General features: G+C 56.6%; 1 protein-coding gene across 2 annotated transcripts; it reads right to left on the bottom strand.

The window, feature by feature from the left end:
• Positions 1-366: 366 nt before the first annotated feature.
• TMIE (transmembrane inner ear) lies at positions 367-16,326 on the bottom strand. 2 transcript variants are annotated; one of them, XM_054551135.2, is made up of 4 exons: positions 16,139-16,326; positions 5,379-5,496; positions 2,018-2,167; positions 367-1,714 (listed from the first exon to the last, which is right to left on the bottom strand). In XM_054551135.2, the coding sequence occupies exons 2-4, from the start codon at positions 5,428-5,430 to the stop codon at positions 1,605-1,607; spliced, it is 312 nt and encodes a 103-aa protein (XP_054407110.1). In that variant the 5' UTR covers positions 5,431-5,496; positions 16,139-16,326; the 3' UTR covers positions 367-1,604. The 2 variants fall into 2 exon arrangements, with proteins under 2 accessions (XP_054407110.1, XP_009237377.2); XM_009239102.4 differs by lacking the exon at positions 16,139-16,326 and adding an exon at positions 9,184-9,439 and having other exon boundaries at positions 376-1,714.
• Positions 16,327-16,870: the final 544 nt, after the last annotated feature.

A 16,870-nucleotide genomic window follows, 5' to 3' on the forward strand; every position in this document is an offset into this window, starting at 1 on the left:
GGAGCCCAGGCCTGGACTTCCCCTAGTCTTCAGCAACTGCTGCTCTGTGTGACCCTGAGTGGCCCCTACTCCTCTGGACTTCTGCTGCCTGGCCACATAGGAAAATTCTGCATAAATAGAATGGCCTTTTTCACCCCTATGTATGAGAAGCCCATGGGTTGGACCCCCAAGGGCAGAGGTCAGTCAACTGCCTCCATCTGGTGTCAGAGTCCTCAGTTTCCATGGCGGGGCCTTTTGCCATGGCTCTGCCCCTCACTGCTCCTAAGACCCCATGTCATGCGCTTTCCTCATCAGCCTGGATCACTCTCTTCCCTGTACAGTGACTGCTGCATCACCCTCCACATAAATGCCCCAGGAATAGCGCATCCCGAGGGGTCATCTCAGTAGGCCGTTTTCTAGGCCTGGCTCTGAGAAGGCAATCAGCTTTATTCACAAATCTCTGCAGGCTGCTTTTCCAGCAGGCTCTCCTGGCTCAGAAACCTCTGGTGTCTCGAGACCTTAGTGTTCAGGCCTAGGTTTCAGAGCCTTAGTCTGTTTGATGCCAACTGGAAGTGCCTCTGTGCATCTTCCCTCCCCCAGGTGCGATTTGGGCTTTTGTCTTCTGGTCAGAGATGCTTCTTTTAGGTGCCCGTAGTGGGAAATGGTAGAAGAGGAAGCTGCAAAGAAGCTGGCACCGTTATGGTCAGCAGGCAGAAGGCCCTGCTGTGATCTTCTAGGGCCCTGGGACCTCCCAGCACAGCTGGGCATAGAAGGGGCCACCAGAACAGCCCGAGGTCCCCCTTGGCTTCTTAAATATACTCTGATTCCCAAGAGGGGCCCAGACTCCAGCTCTCTTTCCTGCACCCTGTAGCCCATTGGCCTTAGCTCTGTGTACCCCTGACCTAGCCCTGCAGCCCCTAGCCCCGAGCTTGAGCCTCAGGGCCTCATGCCGGGCCTGGCAGCAGCCTCAGCTTCATCACGATGTGTGAAATGAGGGTAGCCCATTGCCTTGAGCTTGGTGTCTGCTGGGCTGGGGGTTCCATTTCTGAAGCTACCTCTACCCACTCCCTTGAGCTGGATCCCCTGCCAGGCTTGGGGAAGTCTCCTCACCATCGGGGCTCCTCCCTGGCCAGACAGAGTCCCTCCTGCTGCCACAATGTCCCCCAGTGACCCTCTCTGCCTCCTCATGGCCAGTCTGGGTGTGGCCTCACACCCTGACCCATGCACTTCAGCCATTTCGTGCCAGAAAGGGTGGCCGAAGTAACCGCATATCCCATTACTCCTTCACAGCCGCTGCCATCCCTGGCAGAAAGGGTGGGAGACAGGCAGGTCTGGGTGGGGAGAGCAGTGTATCTGCAGAGGGACGGTGGCACCAGACCACCTCTGCCGAGACAGTACCCATGTGGATGGGGTGAAAGGAGCCAAGCCGAGGCTGGGGGGCAGGATACCTACTACATTGTCTGGTTCCTGCCCCTGATGGGCCATGAGGATGTGGCCATGGGCCTCAGCTTCCCCCTCTGACCACAGACTCTGTGGTCCCCAAATGAGCTCAGAGTCCAACATGCCTGGACCCCGGCCACGGCTTGAGCTCCAGGGCCTGCCAACCCAAGCTGTCCAGGATGCCTTCATTTCTCTCCTTTCTTCTTCTTGGCCTCATTCTTCTCATCCTCCTCTACTTTTATGGCCACTGTGTCCACACTGTCCTTCTTCTTCTTCTTCTTCTTCTTCTTATCCTCTGTGGGGCAGGGGGAAGAGACTATATGATAGTGGTGAGACAAGGTCCTGGGGTCTGACTGTCCCGAGGGGAAGAGCCCCAGAACCTCCTACACTCTGCCTTTTTCTTCCTTCTTCCTACTGGAGAATAGGCTCATCGTTCTATTTGCCTCATGCCAACCAATTTCTGTGCTCTGGTCTCCAGGGGCAGGGCTGGGGCCCCTCCCTGAACCTGCTGCGGTTAGAGCGGAGGAACAGGGTGACACCAGGCAGCAGGACTGAGGAACTCGCTGGCGCGGCAGGGCTTGAGCCAGGGCCAACTCACCTCCTGGGACTTCTGTGAGCTCATTGAGGGGTGGCACAGTCTCCAGCTTGTCTGTGTACATCTTGGCTGCCTTTCGCTGCAGGTACCGGGCTTCGATCTCCTTCCGGGTCCGTGGCACACGACAGTTGAAGACACAGCACAGGGTGATGACTGTAGGGAGGACAGAGCAGGCTTGGCTGGGGCTGGGGTTCAGACACCCCAGGAATGGCATCCGCCTTCCTTCAGGCCCGCCCCCATCCACCCGCATGTGTCTCACCCACCAGACTCTGGCAGGAGGCTCAGCATCTTGACAAAGCCCCTGTGGACCCTATGATGACCGAGGTGGCTTTCCTAAGCAGGGCTGACTTCATGCAGCTGCACAGCTCCCCGTGCTTGGAAGGGCCCCTGGCTAAATTATGTCGCCAGTCCTGGTCCTGAGGGTCTTTCTGACTAGACTGAGAGTCACTGAAGGGTAAGGCAGAGGTCTGCACCATGACTTAAGCCATAGCTTCCCGGGGGCCATCCAGCACTTCCAACCCAGACCTCCGGGTGTGCAACTTAGCTTCTCCTTCCCACGCCGCTGAGAGCTAGGCCAAAGTTGCCTCAGTCATGAGAGGACGTGGCTCTGCATGTCCTCCTCAGCCTCCCTGAGGACATCCCTGGGCTCTCCCTGGCTAGGGCGGGAGCCCATGAGAGGACACAGACCCTGCCCTGAGGCGTTCACCTCAGACGGAGTTATTTCAGGAGTGGTTTTCCGGCTGAGGGCAGCTGCACCCACGCCAGTTGGGCCAGGGCATGGAGCTGGCCTGTCTAGTGATGGGTAGGGCAGGTCAGGGCTGCCAGGACCTGGCTGGACTGAGTTTATTTTTCTAAGGCCCCCACAGCCTGACCACCTTGGCCCCAGCCCTAGGAGAGGGTATGGAGCTGGTTCCTATTATAAATCAGATGACCAGACATAACTTCCTGGCAGACTCCTGGGGGCAGAAGGGCCCGCGGAGGATTAGCCAGGTCTATTTTGGGGAAGATGGATCAGATCTATGTAGCCGGGACTGGAGCACCTTCTGGGGTCATTTTATGCAACCAAGTCAGAACCCCTTCAGACAAATATCGTGGTCCCACTAGGTCTCACCCAGGCTCAGAATAAAAGAAAAAAATCAATGAATGAATGAATGAGATGATCTCAAAGCCTTTGCTGTTGGGAACAGGACTGGACTCTAGAGTGAATGAACTGGGGAGCCAACAGCATCCAGGCATACACTTGGAGGAGGGTGCTGCACAAGGGCCCCAGCTATAGATCCGACTGTCCAGGGGTGGACCTGAGCAGACAGCAGGCCTTATCCAAGAAGCTGGGTCCTGGATTTCTCCAGAACCTGTGTTCATGCCTGAGACCCGAAGTTGGTACCCAATCCTAACCCTCCTGGCTTAGGCCACCTCTTTTAGCCACCCCACCAGGAACCTCCTTGGGACCATGCCCACTCAGGCTCCATGTAGGCTGGTCCCAGGCCCTGGGAGGCTGGGGCTTCCAAAGGAGCTCAGTGGGCAGCTGATGGCAGCCAGAGCAGGGCTCAAACACCGCCCCTCACTTCAGGCCTGCCCTGCACAGCCTGGCCTGGTTGCTTCTCTTCAAAGAAGGGGAGATGCAAAGAGCTTTGGGTCAAGTTCCAGGGCCCAGGCAGGGGCTTGGGATATAAGTCCCTGGGGCTGGAGGAGACCTCCAGGGGCACCCCATCTAGCCCCAGCCCCTTCTCCTGCAGGGCTTTGGGGGTGATGCTCCAATAACAACAGCCCAAGCAGAATGGGAAGCAAGAAAAATGTTTCCCCTCAGGAGAGGGAGCTGTGTTGCCCCCACTGCCTAGATCCGGCAATGGAAGGTAACAAGTGCTGCCTGCTGCTCAGGTGTCTTGGGACTATCCTTTACCCTTTCTAGGAAATGGGGTTAGAGATGGTCTGTGTGGTTGATGTCCAAGTGCCACTTGGGGTCTGACACTGCAATTTTCTCATGTGGCCCCACGCACCTTTGTTGTGTCTTGAGGCCCACAGTGCTCTCCCTGCTGCTCCACAGACCTGCATCCTAGGCTGCGCCTGTGGCTCCTGTAGGGCAGATGACCCCCAAGCCCTGCAGCGGGCTGTTTCCCTCTCTGGATACCTGTCTGAGGCTGCAGGCACACCTGTCTGTCTGTGGGGCCTCCATGAAGATGCCTGACTGGTTCTCAGCCTCGGCTGGAAACAAAGCACAGGCTCTTGCTCAGATGCGGGGGCAGGGATTTTCTGCAGGGCAGATATTTTCTCTTGGGACGGCACTTCTGGTGCCAGGAGAAGCACATGCAAATCAGATGTCACGTCTTCCTTGGAGCCCCTCACATCTGGGTGGGCTCTCTGTGGGCCACCCAGCTCTCTGGGGCACCTCATCCCGGGACAGCTTTGGCTGGGATGAAGTGCAGCTTTCACCTCCCCACCCAGGGTGCACTCAGCAAATGTCCAGTTGGGGTCATCTGAGACCCTGCCTGAGGCTGCATTTCCTCCAGCCTCTGCTCACACTATCCCCTCTCCCAGAATGCCTTTCCAGCCTTCCCTCCTGCAAAACCCCACCTGCCCTCCCGCCGGTCTGCAGCTCAGAGGACCTTCCTCTGTGACGCCTTTGCAGGGGAATGGGCTGCTTCTCCCTTTCTGCCTACATCCCCCCCGACACTCTGCTTTTGCCTCGTGGGAACCTCTGTCAGACTGCTTTGTGCCATGGCAGCCTCCTCACTTGGCCTCTGTCTCCTGTGCCTTTCTGTCCCCTTCCCCAACTCCAGACCTCCATTCTGAGAGGAGGTCTAAGGGGAGCAGGCCAAGCCCATTTCTGCTGCGACTTTGCATCAAGAAGCTCCCAGAGCCCAGGAGAGGAATGGGTTTCCTGCTTTTAATTGAGGCGGGTGTGAGTCACTCCCGGAAAATGGTATTTGACAAGGCAGGGATCGAAGCCTGGGAGCCACATCTGCTGGGCGTCTGGGGAGCCTCTAGTGGAGGATGGCCTTGCTGGGGCCCCTGGGTGTGGGCCTTTAAGCTGGCCAAACTGCAGGAAAAGCATCAGGAGGCCAGCCATAGGGAAAAATGACACGTCCTCGTCCCAGTCCTTGGTTCAGTGGAGTTCCCTGTAATTACCATAATTGCCATGTGGCTACCTCCCTGGGTCCAGCAGAATACTTCAGGTCACCACCGGCCTGTCAGCCCTCCATGGGGAGTTTGTGTGGATCAGGAGGTGCCAGAAACCACCGTGGGTCTCCTGCGGGTGCCTGGCCTACTTGCACTGCCCGGAATTGCTGCTCCGAGCCCTCTGGGGGGCAGGGGGTGCTGTGTTCCCACTGCAGTGTGGTGGAGAGGGAAGGGAACAGCTACTCACTGATGGACAACACGAAGAGCGAAAAGATGCCCACCACGTGCCACAGGCGCATGTCCCAGAACACCACTGTCTCCTTGGTCAGCGGGGGTGGCTTGGGCTTGGGCGGGGCCGTGCTGGGCTGTGGGTCAGGAGAGAGGGGAGTGAGTTAGGCAGAGGCCAGCTGGCTGGAACTGGCTGAGAAAGGCCCAGGTCTCAGCAAACACTCAGCCCAAGCATATCAGAATCTCCTAGAATCAACTCTCTTAAGCATGCGCTACCAACACCTTAGACCTTGGAAAGTTCCAGATTTAGAGCAAGAGAACTGAGCAGAGCCAGGGACTTGAAGTGGGAGGGTGGTTGATGCTTGGGGAAACCAAGGCCTGGAGGAGCAAATGTGGATGGCTTGTCCTGGCCAGGTTCAAGGCCCCTATGAACACACCCTCCTACTCCAGTCCTGGGCTCCACCCAGGCAGATGGGGTCTCAGGACCAAGGCCAGAGACAAGGCAAGGCCTGGGGGGTGCTGGCTAACTGGCTTTGCTCTCACATCTCCCCAGTGAGGGTGGGGTGTGGAGCTAGGAGTCCGGGCCTCATAGTTCTGCCAGCTGGCCTGGAACCCTGCCAGGTGGCCTCCTTTGGTCGCCTACCCTACTAGGAGTCACTCTCTGAACAGAAGACGCTGTCTGACAGAGTGTCCACAGGACAGGCACCAGATAAATAAAAGGTCTGCAGTGCTGTGGTGACACCTGGAGGCCAAAAGGCAGAAGTGCAGCTGTAGCAAGCCTGAATAGAGCACAGCCAGACACTCCCACTTTCCAGGGGACATGACCTTGCCCTGGGGGACTGAGGGTATAGGACACTGCCCTAGGGTCTAGAGGACACAGTCCTGCCCCAGTTCTGAGAGGACATGGCCTCGTCCTGGATATCTAAGGGACATGGCCCAGCCCCAGGTCTGAGAGGACACAGCCCTGCTCCTGGGTGTCTAGGGGACATAGTTCTGCCCAGGTCTGAGGGGAGACAACCCTGCTCCTGGGTGTCTAGGGACATGACTCTGGCCCTGGATGTCTAGGGGACATGACCTTGGCCCTGGGTGTCTAGGGGACACGATCCACCCTGGGTGTCTAGGGGACACGGTCCTCCCTGGATGTCTAGGGGACACAGTCCTGCCCTGGGTGTCTAGGGGACACGGTCCTGCCCTGGGTGTTTAGGGGACACAGCTCTACCCTGGGTGTCTAGGGGACACAGTCCTGCCTAGGTCTGAAGGGACATGGACCCACACTGTAGAATTTGAGTAAGATCTGTCCCTGACCAGACATGGATATGACCCCATGTCTGTCACTTAGTGTGGCTGAGGGACAGGGAGAGGGGTCTGTCCTCTGAGGGAGAGAGAACCCTGGGGCATATGAACGAGATGTTGTCCACTGATTACCAAATAAGGACAGACACGAGAAGTCCCTTCTGGTTCTCTGAGAAGAAAGGCAACCTGTAGTTCGACCATCCAGCCCTTCTTCCCCCAGGTCCATAAACATGGATTAGGCATCTGTCATGAGCCAGGCACTTCTTCATCTAGTGAATGCCACCCTTCAGTGTGGGTTTCAGAACTCAAGAGAGGATCAGCAACCTGTCCCAGGTAACCCAGAGGATCTGTGGGCTGGGATTGGTACCTGATTCTCAGGCTCTTTTCTCCTTGCCAGGGTGAGCTATTGACAAGAAGACACCATTCCTCAGTACTGTCCTCCGGCTATACGTGTGGGGTCAGACATGTACGTAAAGTTGGGGAACATGTGTGAGGTTAGGCACATGTGTGAGGTTGGGCACATGTGTGAGGTTGGGCACATGTGTGGTTGGCGGGCATGTGGGTGTGGTCAGGGACATGTCTGTGCCATTAGGGTTAGGGGCCTGGTGGTGGCAGCTGCACTAATTCTAAGGCCCAATGTGTTGGCCCGGCTGGTTGTATGACTGACTAGAAGACTCTGAGGGCCATGGCAAAGTTTTCAGGTTCTGAGCCAAGGCAGCTCACTTCCTACACATTCTTGCCCCAGCCCTGATGTGGGTGGAGCTGGGCCTACTCTCACTGATAGGGGTCTTGGGTGGACGGCAGCAGATAACAGCTGGTCTTCTCTTCATGGTGGGCCCTGCTGGGGTCTGATTTCTGGAGCATGGAGGCCCCCACCTCCTTCAGAGCCTCATGGGCTGATGGAGGGTGATGGTGACCTACACACGGCCAAGGTGGGTGGTGACATGGCCCCCAGCCCTGCCCATGTCTTTGGTGCTTCCGTGAGGAAAGAGCTAGGGCCTTGCTCAGGCTATAGGCAGATGTCAGGCAGATGGCCTCCAAATGCAATTTCCCTTGAACTGGGAAAAGATGAGTTCCTGGGGGTGAGGGAGAAGAGTCCTTGGCTGAGAACTGACTTAACCCCCACCCCCAGCTTTCTGTCTGCACCTAGGCCAGCTCAGTTTCTGTACCCAGGCCTCAGGGCAGCCTGTGAGGGGCCCAAGTATGCCTCACAGGGCTCAAGCCAGCATAGCTCCCCTTACAGGGACACTGGAGCTGACACCTGACTCTAGCCCAGCCTTGTGGTCACGCCCTCTGGGCAACAGCAGGTACAGGCTACATCTGGGTCCAGGGCTCTGTCCCTATGTCCCCATCAAACCCTCCAGTTCAGGGCTGTGTCCCCCCATAACGACTTCCCCATGGCTCTGTCCTCCTTATCCCACACTGTCCCCAAGCCCCCGCCCCTCAGGACTTCCCTGCCTCTTGCATTTCTGTTTTCCTGCTCCCTCTGGTCCGCCCCTGCCTGCACAGCCTCCATCCCCTGCTCCTCCCTGGCCCTGGCTCCTGGGCCTTCTCCCTCTGGCCTCACAGTCCAGAACTCTAGGTCTGGTCTGCCAGCTCCCTCGTTGGCTCCCCTTTCAGGCTCAGCAGGAGTGGGGTACAAGTGGGTTAGGGAGGCTACAGATGGCCCCACCCTTCCTGGCCCCAGCCAGGCTCTCCACCAGGGCTCTCCCCCAGCCATCCTCTCCACCTGCTTCTGTGCTATCTCAGCAGCTCCTCCCACCTCTCCCACTGTGTGCCTGCTCCCAATTTACCCTCCTTCCAAACCAGAACTCAACATGACTCGTCCCTGAGCAGAAACCTTCTAAAGCTCCCGATTATCACCAGGACCAAGTCAGACTCCCCCGTCCCTAGGTCCTGCCCTGCCTGCCCCTCTGGACCTAGTGCTCCACATGCCTTCTCTGTAAAGGGTCTCCTCATCCTGCTGCCCCCACCCTCCAACTTGGAATGCTCTCATCTCCATCTTAAGGCTATGTCTCCCCCTCCATTAGATGGGGGTCCCTGGAGCATCTCTGGAGATAGAGGCTGTTGCCTCCAGAAGACCCTAAATTCAGGGTCTGTTCCATCAGACTAGAGGTCCAGGATGTGCTCCATGAGACTAGAGGTCCAGGAAACCCAGGGCTGTGCACCTCCCTGCCAGTGAGACCAAAGGCTGGAGGATGGGGGCCCAGTATCCCCCATCAGTCTGGGCAGGGCTGTGTCCCCAGTCAGGCTGGGAATCCCTAAGGTCAAGGTGAGTCTCCCCCGTCAGACTAATGTTCCAGAAATCGGGGACTGTGCCCTTCCATCAGACCAGGGACCCTAAGAGTGGGGCTGAGTCTCTCTCACAGCCTGGCAGGGCTTGGGGCAGGGCTGCATCGCCCAGGAGACTGGATCTCTCAGGGCAAGAGTAAGGGATCAAACAAGCTCCGGATCAAAAAGGCGACCCCTCTCCCCCAGCCCCCTGCCTGGAGGGTGACAGCCTCCCCAGTCCCTCCGCGCCGCGGCCTCACCTCTATTAGCTGCCCGGCAACCCCCGCGAGGCACACCCCGAGTGCGGCGCCGCCCAGCACCCAGAGGGGACCCGCGCCCGGCCACCCCGCCATCTTCGCGCCACCGCGCCGCTTGCGGAGCCCAGGGACGAACGGGCCGGCCGCTGGTCACTGCCCCTGCCAGCCGGCGCTCGGTGGCCACGGGTAGTCAGTGAGCATCATTTATTCATCCTCGGTGTCAGGTTCCCGCGCCGCCCGTCCCCGCCATCGCTGCGGTGGAGGGCCCGCCCCCTCCTTCCCGGGAGATCGGGCCGCAGGCTCCCCCTCCCTGCCCCCACCTTCCGCATCCCCAGGGACACTGAGGTGGGGGTGGGCGGGAGGTAGGACAGGCTGGGGCCAGGTCCCTAATCAACAGGTCCCCCTCCCTTCTGCAAATGGGCCTCAGTTTCTCCATCTGGGACAAGGGGGTGGGGCTGGAATCTGCTGATCTAGGAGGCCCTTCCCATTCTGTCATGCTGGATTTGAAAAATATACTAGATCTGAGTTTGGGGGGGCAGAGCGGGCGGGTTGCCATGGTGACAGGCGCTCACGGATGTCCTGGGCTTCTGGCTTGGCTTCCTGCCCAGAGGCGGCTCTGGTCACCCTGGACACCAGAGCTGGAGAGCAGGGGATGGTATGGTCAGAGCTGCCAGCCGGCAGTGTTATGGAGGGTTCCAGAAGAAGCCAGCATCTTCAGCCCCACAGGACAGAAGTGGGCTGTCCCTGGAAGGGCTGGAGGACCATTTTCTGACCCTAGCTGCCCTCAATCTCTGCCCTACCCTGAACACTGACTCTGACTTCAGTCTAAGCCAGGACCCTGACGTCACGCTGAAGTTGACCCACACTGCACTCTGGCCCTGACCCCATGTTGAGCCTTGACAACTGAGGGACAGAGGGAGGTGCTGAGGAAATATAGAGACCTGGATGAGGGGCTGAAGACTTAGGAGGAGGAGTGGGGAGGCCTGGAGTTGGTAGACTCCCCTTCCCTCCTTTCCTTCCTTCCTTCTATTCTTATTTATCTCCTGCTGCTGAGTGTTAGGAGAAGCAGCCCAGGTGTTGGGCCCCTGGAACCCTTATCACCAGGGGCACTGGTGAAGGCCTGCGCAGGCTGGGAATGGCCCAGCAAGGCCTGCCCTGAGAACCAGGGAGACCCTGTGGCTCCAGAGCCCTGTGAGGTTCTGGCCTGGACATGCCATGAATGGGAAAGGACCACAGCAGGCTGCAGCAGGGAGCAGAGGGCCACCTGCGGACACCTGCCAGTGTCAGGGCCTGGAGATGACAGCCAGGCAGGAAAACGAGAGCTGCTGGAGGAGGACTGTGGCCCAGGAGACCCATCAAGGAAACGCTCAACAGTGGGAGGCAAAGTCTGGGGACTGAGTGGGCTGGGCCACCCAGTCCTCCCCAGGCATGCCCTGGCCAGGCAAACAGGAACTCTGATAAAATCCAAATCACTTGTTGCAGCACTCCAATCCCCACTTCCTCATGCTGCTGGTCACAGGCCAGGCTAGGGAAAGCCACACTGACCAGTCAGGGAGGTCACCCTCGGGACATGGGGTCAGGGAGGCTGGACAGGGTGAGGACTAAGTGAGCCTGTCAGTAATGCACTGAGCAAAGCATTACTCCTCTGTTTCTGTTTCTTATCCATGGCATGGGGACGGCGAGACTCCCATGATTGATGTGAGGATGATATGAATTAATGAATATGGGAGTGCTGGCTCTCCTTAGCAGGACAGGCAGCGCTCTGCTGCTTACAGGTTCCCAATCACAGCTCAGCCCAGGGGAGAGCTGTTTCTGTTTTCTGTAAAGTTCATCCATCCACCAAGAAGTAGGGCAAGCCTAGTGAAGAAATCTGAAAGAAAATACAATCATGTGTGTCTCCCAGTGTTCCCTGAGATGGCCACTGCTCTGCGTGGGTTCCACTTCTCTGCAGACTACTGAACACAGCTGAGATCTTACAGTACACTATTTCTGGTATACTTTTGTACCCAGAACTTTTTTTAACCAACTCAAGTACTCTAAATCCTCCTTGACCCCACCACAGCCAAATACTATCACACGGGCTTCAAAATCAAACTGACTGAACTTAAATAGCAGGGTGTCCCAAAAGTCTCAGTGCAGTTTTAAGCTTTAATAATCTCAGAAGTATAAAGCTACAAATGTATGAGAAACACCATTTAGCCAGGCACGGCAGCTCACACCTGTAATCCCAGCACCTTGGGAGGCCGAGGTGGGCGGATCACCTGAGGTCAGGAGTTCAAGACCAGCCTGACCAACATGGAGAAACCCCATCTCTACTAAAAATACAAAATTAGCTGGGTGTGGTGGCACATGCCTGTAACCCCAGCTACTTGTGAGGCTGAGGCAGGAGAATCGCTTGAACTCGGGAGGTGGAGGTTGCGGTGAGCCGAGGTCGTGCTATTGCACTCCAGCCTGGGCAGCAACAAGAGCGAAACTCTGTCTCAAAAAAATAAAAAAAAAAAAAAAAAAAAGAAACATCATTTGAAAGTTTAAGTTTCCTTTTGTGCCCTCTGAAGATGGTGAAAGTTGACTGAAAGAAATTTAAGTCGGCTGAGTGTGGTGGCTCATGCCTGTAATCCTAACACTGGGAAGTTGAGGTGGGAGGAATGCTTGAGACCAGGAGTTTGAGATCAGCCTAAGCAATATAGTGAGACCCCTGTCTCTCTAAAAAATAAAAAATAAAAAATAAAAAAAGAAAAAAAAGAAGAAACTTAGGTCATTCAAAATTCACAAAACTAAAGTAGCATGAAGAGAATGTAAACAAACTTTCCAAAAAATATTTTGGTAAATTCATAGCTTTATATGTCCTAACTTCTGAAGCTGTTAAAGCTTAAAACTGCACTAAGGTTTCTGGGACATGAGCATACTGATGACTGTGAACCCTCAGGTGGGCTACTTAACCTCTCTGAGCTTCAGTCCCTCACCTGTAAAACAGATATAATTCAGGATCATGGGCCAGGTGCAGTGGCTCACACCTTTGGGAGGCCAAGGCAGGAGGATCATTTGAGCCCAGGAGTTCGAGACTAGCCTGGGCAACATAGCAAGATGCCATCTCTATTTTTTTTAATTCAGTATCATGCACCAGCATATCACAAGCCTTCATTAAATGCTAGTCATTATAATTATTATAATTCTTGTTAAAGTCTGTGTGATACTACACTGTATAAAAACTCAGCAAGGGCCAGGTGCGGTGGCTCATACCTGTAATCCCAGCACTTTGGGAGGCTGAGGTGGGCGGATCATGAGGTCAGGAGATCCAGACCATCCTGGCTAACACAGTGAAACCCTGTCTCTACTAAAAATACAAAACATTAGCTGGTAGCATTTGCCTGTAGTTCCAGCTACTCGGGAGGCTGAGGCAGGAGAATCGCTTGAACCCAGGAAGAGGTGGTTGCAGTGAGCTGAGATGGCGCCACTGCACTCCAGCCTGGGCGACAGCAAGACTCCATCTCAAAAAAAAAAGAAAAAAACAGAAAAGAAAAGAAAACAAAACAAAACAAAAGAAACAAAAAAACCTTGTTGGATCTCTGTCCTATTGTTGGACATTTCCATTGCTTCCAATTCTCCAGTATTAAACACCACATTAAGGCAAACATCCTGAAAGTTAAAGTAGTTTTGAAAACGCTCTCAAACTGTATCTTTTCCTCTGCTCGTACACCAACACAACAACAATCATCTACACAGAAGTCTTCTGTGATCAAATGTGTGGGTTTTTTCCCTAAACGCCAAGCAGCAGACACCGAGTGCCTTCCAATTCGATTCTGATATGATCTACCCGGAGATAGTGTCAGATCCCACAGACTGAGGCCTCAGTTCCCAAGATTGCCCATCCAGCCCCAAGACACCAGTCGCCAGTCTGGCCTCTGGAACTTCTGACCAACCGGCTCCACGTTGGGGTTCCTAAAACCTCTTCTTTGGGCTTAATTTGCTGGAGTGGGTCACAGAACTCAGGGAAGCACTGACTTACTTTTACTGGTTTACTGTAAAGGGTATTACGAAGGATACAGATGAAGAGATGCATAGGGCGAGATATGGAGGAAGGGGTGTGGAGCTTCCATGCCCTCCTGGGCATGCCACCCAGCCTCCACATGTTCAGCTATTCGGAAACCCTCTGAACCCTGTCCTCTTGGGGTTTATGGAGGCTTCACGACATCTGCATTCCTTCCTCCCAGAGTATAGGGCAGGACCCTCTCTGGGGAGGGTCTTAAGATTCGCAATCAGAAAGGTGTGGGAAAATTAGGGTCCTGGCTTGGGGCAGGTGAAAGCAGGGAAGGAGAAGGTCAGAGAGATTCCGTTTCCTGGGGCCTGCCCTGAGGCCCGACACATTATAGCCAAAGACTGTAACAAGGGCAATGGGAGCTATGAGCCAGGAGCCGAGGATGAAAATCAATACCTAACACTACATGGGGTTTTTTTCCCCCCATCTTTGAGGGACTTTACATCTCTGAGGGCTTTTCAGTGAGGAATTTAAGCTCATAGAGGGGTTATGCCCTGCCTAAGGTCACACAGGAACTATGGCCTCCAACTCAGCATTTGCCTCCAACCCAGGGCACTGCCCAGTACTGTTTCTGCTTCTTAGGAGGCCTCCACATCCCCCTGCACCCCAAAATCAGTTGGGCCCATCATATCTGGGGTTGGGGAGCTCTGGACTCCAAGTCCCCCAGCCTTGCTCCCTGGAAGACAGTATCCCCTCCATACATGGTGCTGTGAATGCTGGTCTGCAGATCCCTGCTTCTCCCTCCTGTACTATTTTTAGCTCCTGCGAGTTTCCTGTAGCGACCCAGTCCAGCCTCCAGGGCCTCTGAATTGGAAGCTGTGAGCAAGGCAGGGGGTAGTGGCCAGAGGACCCTGTGGAATGTTCTCTCCTGGAGCCTGAAATCCCAGGGCTTAAAGTTTAGCTCTGGGGAAGCTGGGGGTAGGAAATGAGGACCCCCAGTCACAAAGCTAGGCTAGGATCCAGGGACTCAGCCTAGGGTGGGGGTGGGAGCTGGGCAGCCTAGGCCTGTGCCACAGCAGCTGGGGCCTGCTGGGAGTTGGCTGTCCCTGACCTCATCGGCCCCAGGCTCAGCTCAGAATAGCTGTGGGGCTGGGCCAGGCCTGTGTCAGACCTGCGTGTGCTTGAGCATGTGCTTTGTGTACTAAGGCACTGGTGCACATGGGAGTGCGTGTGCATTCTGCATGCAGCTTTTTGTGTGGCTGGGTATGAGTCTCAATGGCTCCAAAATCACAGGTGCCATTCATATACGTGTGTGTTCCCTGGAGCAGTGTGCAGGTCTGTGTCCCTGTGGATGGGCACACGATCTGCACATGCGTACCCAGGGCTGCCACTAGAGTTGTGCAACTTGGAGTCCTTACCAGTGGGTTCAATGGTAGATGGGTCCATGTGGCACAGGGACCCACCCATTCCCTGACTGTGGAATTGTATCTGTGTGCAGCGGGTGTGGGAGTGGTGTGGGTGGGTATACACATCTGTGGTGGGATTGGCCAGGGGCCCTTGGCTGTGTTGCAGGGGACTGAAGGCAGGTGGACTCAGCAGAGGCTGTCCTTTGGGCACTACCAGAGGCCTTACCTGGCCCCAAGCCAAGAATGAGCTGGAAGAGAGGCTGGGCAGGTCTTGCCCCATTTAGCAGATAGGAAAACTGGGCTTGCAATGCCCATGAGGTCACCCAGGGAATGGGGGAAGGACTGGTCTGCCGCCCAGAGCTCAGTCAGCCTTCCCATTCCCCTAGATGTGGCTGAACAGGAAGTCTGGGCTCTAGGGAGGAAGCCGTGGGAGCCCTTCCCTTCCTGCTCGAGCCCAGGCAGCACTGCCTTCCCTCAGCTGCACGTGGAGATGATGAAAGTGAGGCCCAGAGACACCTAGCATAAGATCAGATCTGTCCTGCTTGGGGCCCCGCCCCACCTGTCCCTGTTTGTCACAAGTGGTGAGGCCATATGCTCCTCCTGAGGCCATGGCCACTCTCCAGCCCTTGCCTCCCTCCCAAGCCCCAGGGATGCCTGGTGGCCCACACCCATGTTCTAGGGGACCCATAGATCCTCTAAACCATGCTCATCCCTGAAGGAGCCCCTTGAACCCACCGTACCCCTCCTCTCAGAGTCCCACATAACCCCGAAAAGGAGGTGCAGGTAAGATATTTCACCAGCAGGGGCACTAAGCCACAGAGAGGCCACACACTGCCTGTGATCACACAGCAAGAGGAAGGCAGCACAAGGCACCATACCAGGTCTCTTTCTAGAATGTTCCGCTACCTCCCACTGCCCCACAGGCACAAAGGATCCCCACAGGGAAGACCTTGGAGGCCTATTTAGAACCTGAAGCCTCAGTTCATTCCACGTGCTGGGGTGGTGGCTCTGCCAGGCTGTGCTGTAGACTCAGGGAGCCAAGTGCCCCAGCAGACAGTCCCGCAGGCCATCAGGGCTGTGAAGGGGGGGTGGGGGCCAAGGTCCAGAGCCAAGGGGTGGAGGGCATGGGGAGGGGAGGCTTTCCCAGAGGGCCAGAGGGACACCTCACCAGAGGCCTCCTTGAGGCAGCCCCCACCCACCAACACAGCAACACCTCTAGCAGGCAGGGACCAGAGGAGCAGGGCCTTTGGGAGTGGAGCCCCTCAGGCAGCAGGGGGTGCAGAAGGGGGCAAGAAAACAAGGCTGGAAAAGGGGAGGCCAGAGCTAGGGCGGGCCTTGGCAGTGTGGGGAGGGATGGAGAAGCAGGAAGGGGCGGCTCTGCAGGATTGGGACCCAGGAGGAGAGCAATGTGGGGCAAGAGGGTGAGGTCACTGGGGCCTGCAGTCACTCAGATAAGGGTCCCAGGCTGGAGACCCTCCAAGGGGTGATGTGCAGCTTGGCAGACGGTAAACTCCCACCTGGCGACAACCCAAGGGAGCCAGGGGATGAGCTTGGCAGGCCCCAGGCCCCCACTTACCTCCACTGGGGGTCTCTTCAGCCTGGCAGGTTGGGGGATGCCTCCCACCTCCTCAGTAGGGGGCTGAGTAGGGGGCTGGTGGGCCACCCTTTCTGCTCTTCCATGGCCGCCTTGGACCCTGAGCCTCCTCCTCACTGGAACCTGAGTGCCACTGAGAGCAATGGGTGACTAGCCTGGTGGCCAGAGGGGGAATCAGGCTGCTGACGGGGGGCTTCTTTGTTACAGGTTTGAACTAAGTTCCCTCCCGCTCCTGGGGGGGTCTGTCCCAGATAAGTCTTCAGCCACCCTTTCCAAGGTCTCAGGCCTTCGCACAAAGCACACCCGGCCGGCTTCATGCTCTACTAGGCCTGTTGAGACTCAGGAGTGCAGAGGAAAGGGGACTTCCCCAAGGTCGCACAGGAGGGGCGGCCGGCCGTGGACACCCAGCCCAGGGGGTCGCAGGGCGCCTCAGTATACCCCTCTATCGGCTCCAAGTTCCACGAACCCACACAGCGCTCCGCGTGTGCTAGCTTCTGTGACTCAGGGCAGACCCGGGAGGTCACGGGGCTGCACCACAGGCTCGCAGAGCGACTGACTGGCGGGGCGAGGTGGTGGCGCGGCGGCCTCGGAGCCTTGCAGGGGAAGCGGGGCGCGAGAGGCGAGCCTCAGTGTGCGCGTGGGTGCGTAGGAGGCGGAGGGGTTAAGTCTCCCACTTTTCCTCTCCGCGCCGGGTCCCAGGGGCCTCCGGATCTC

The sequence above is a fragment of the Pongo abelii genome, chromosome 2 (assembly GCF_028885655.2).
Source record: "Pongo abelii isolate AG06213 chromosome 2, NHGRI_mPonAbe1-v2.0_pri, whole genome shotgun sequence".
Taxonomy (NCBI): Eukaryota; Metazoa; Chordata; class Mammalia; order Primates; family Hominidae; genus Pongo; species Pongo abelii.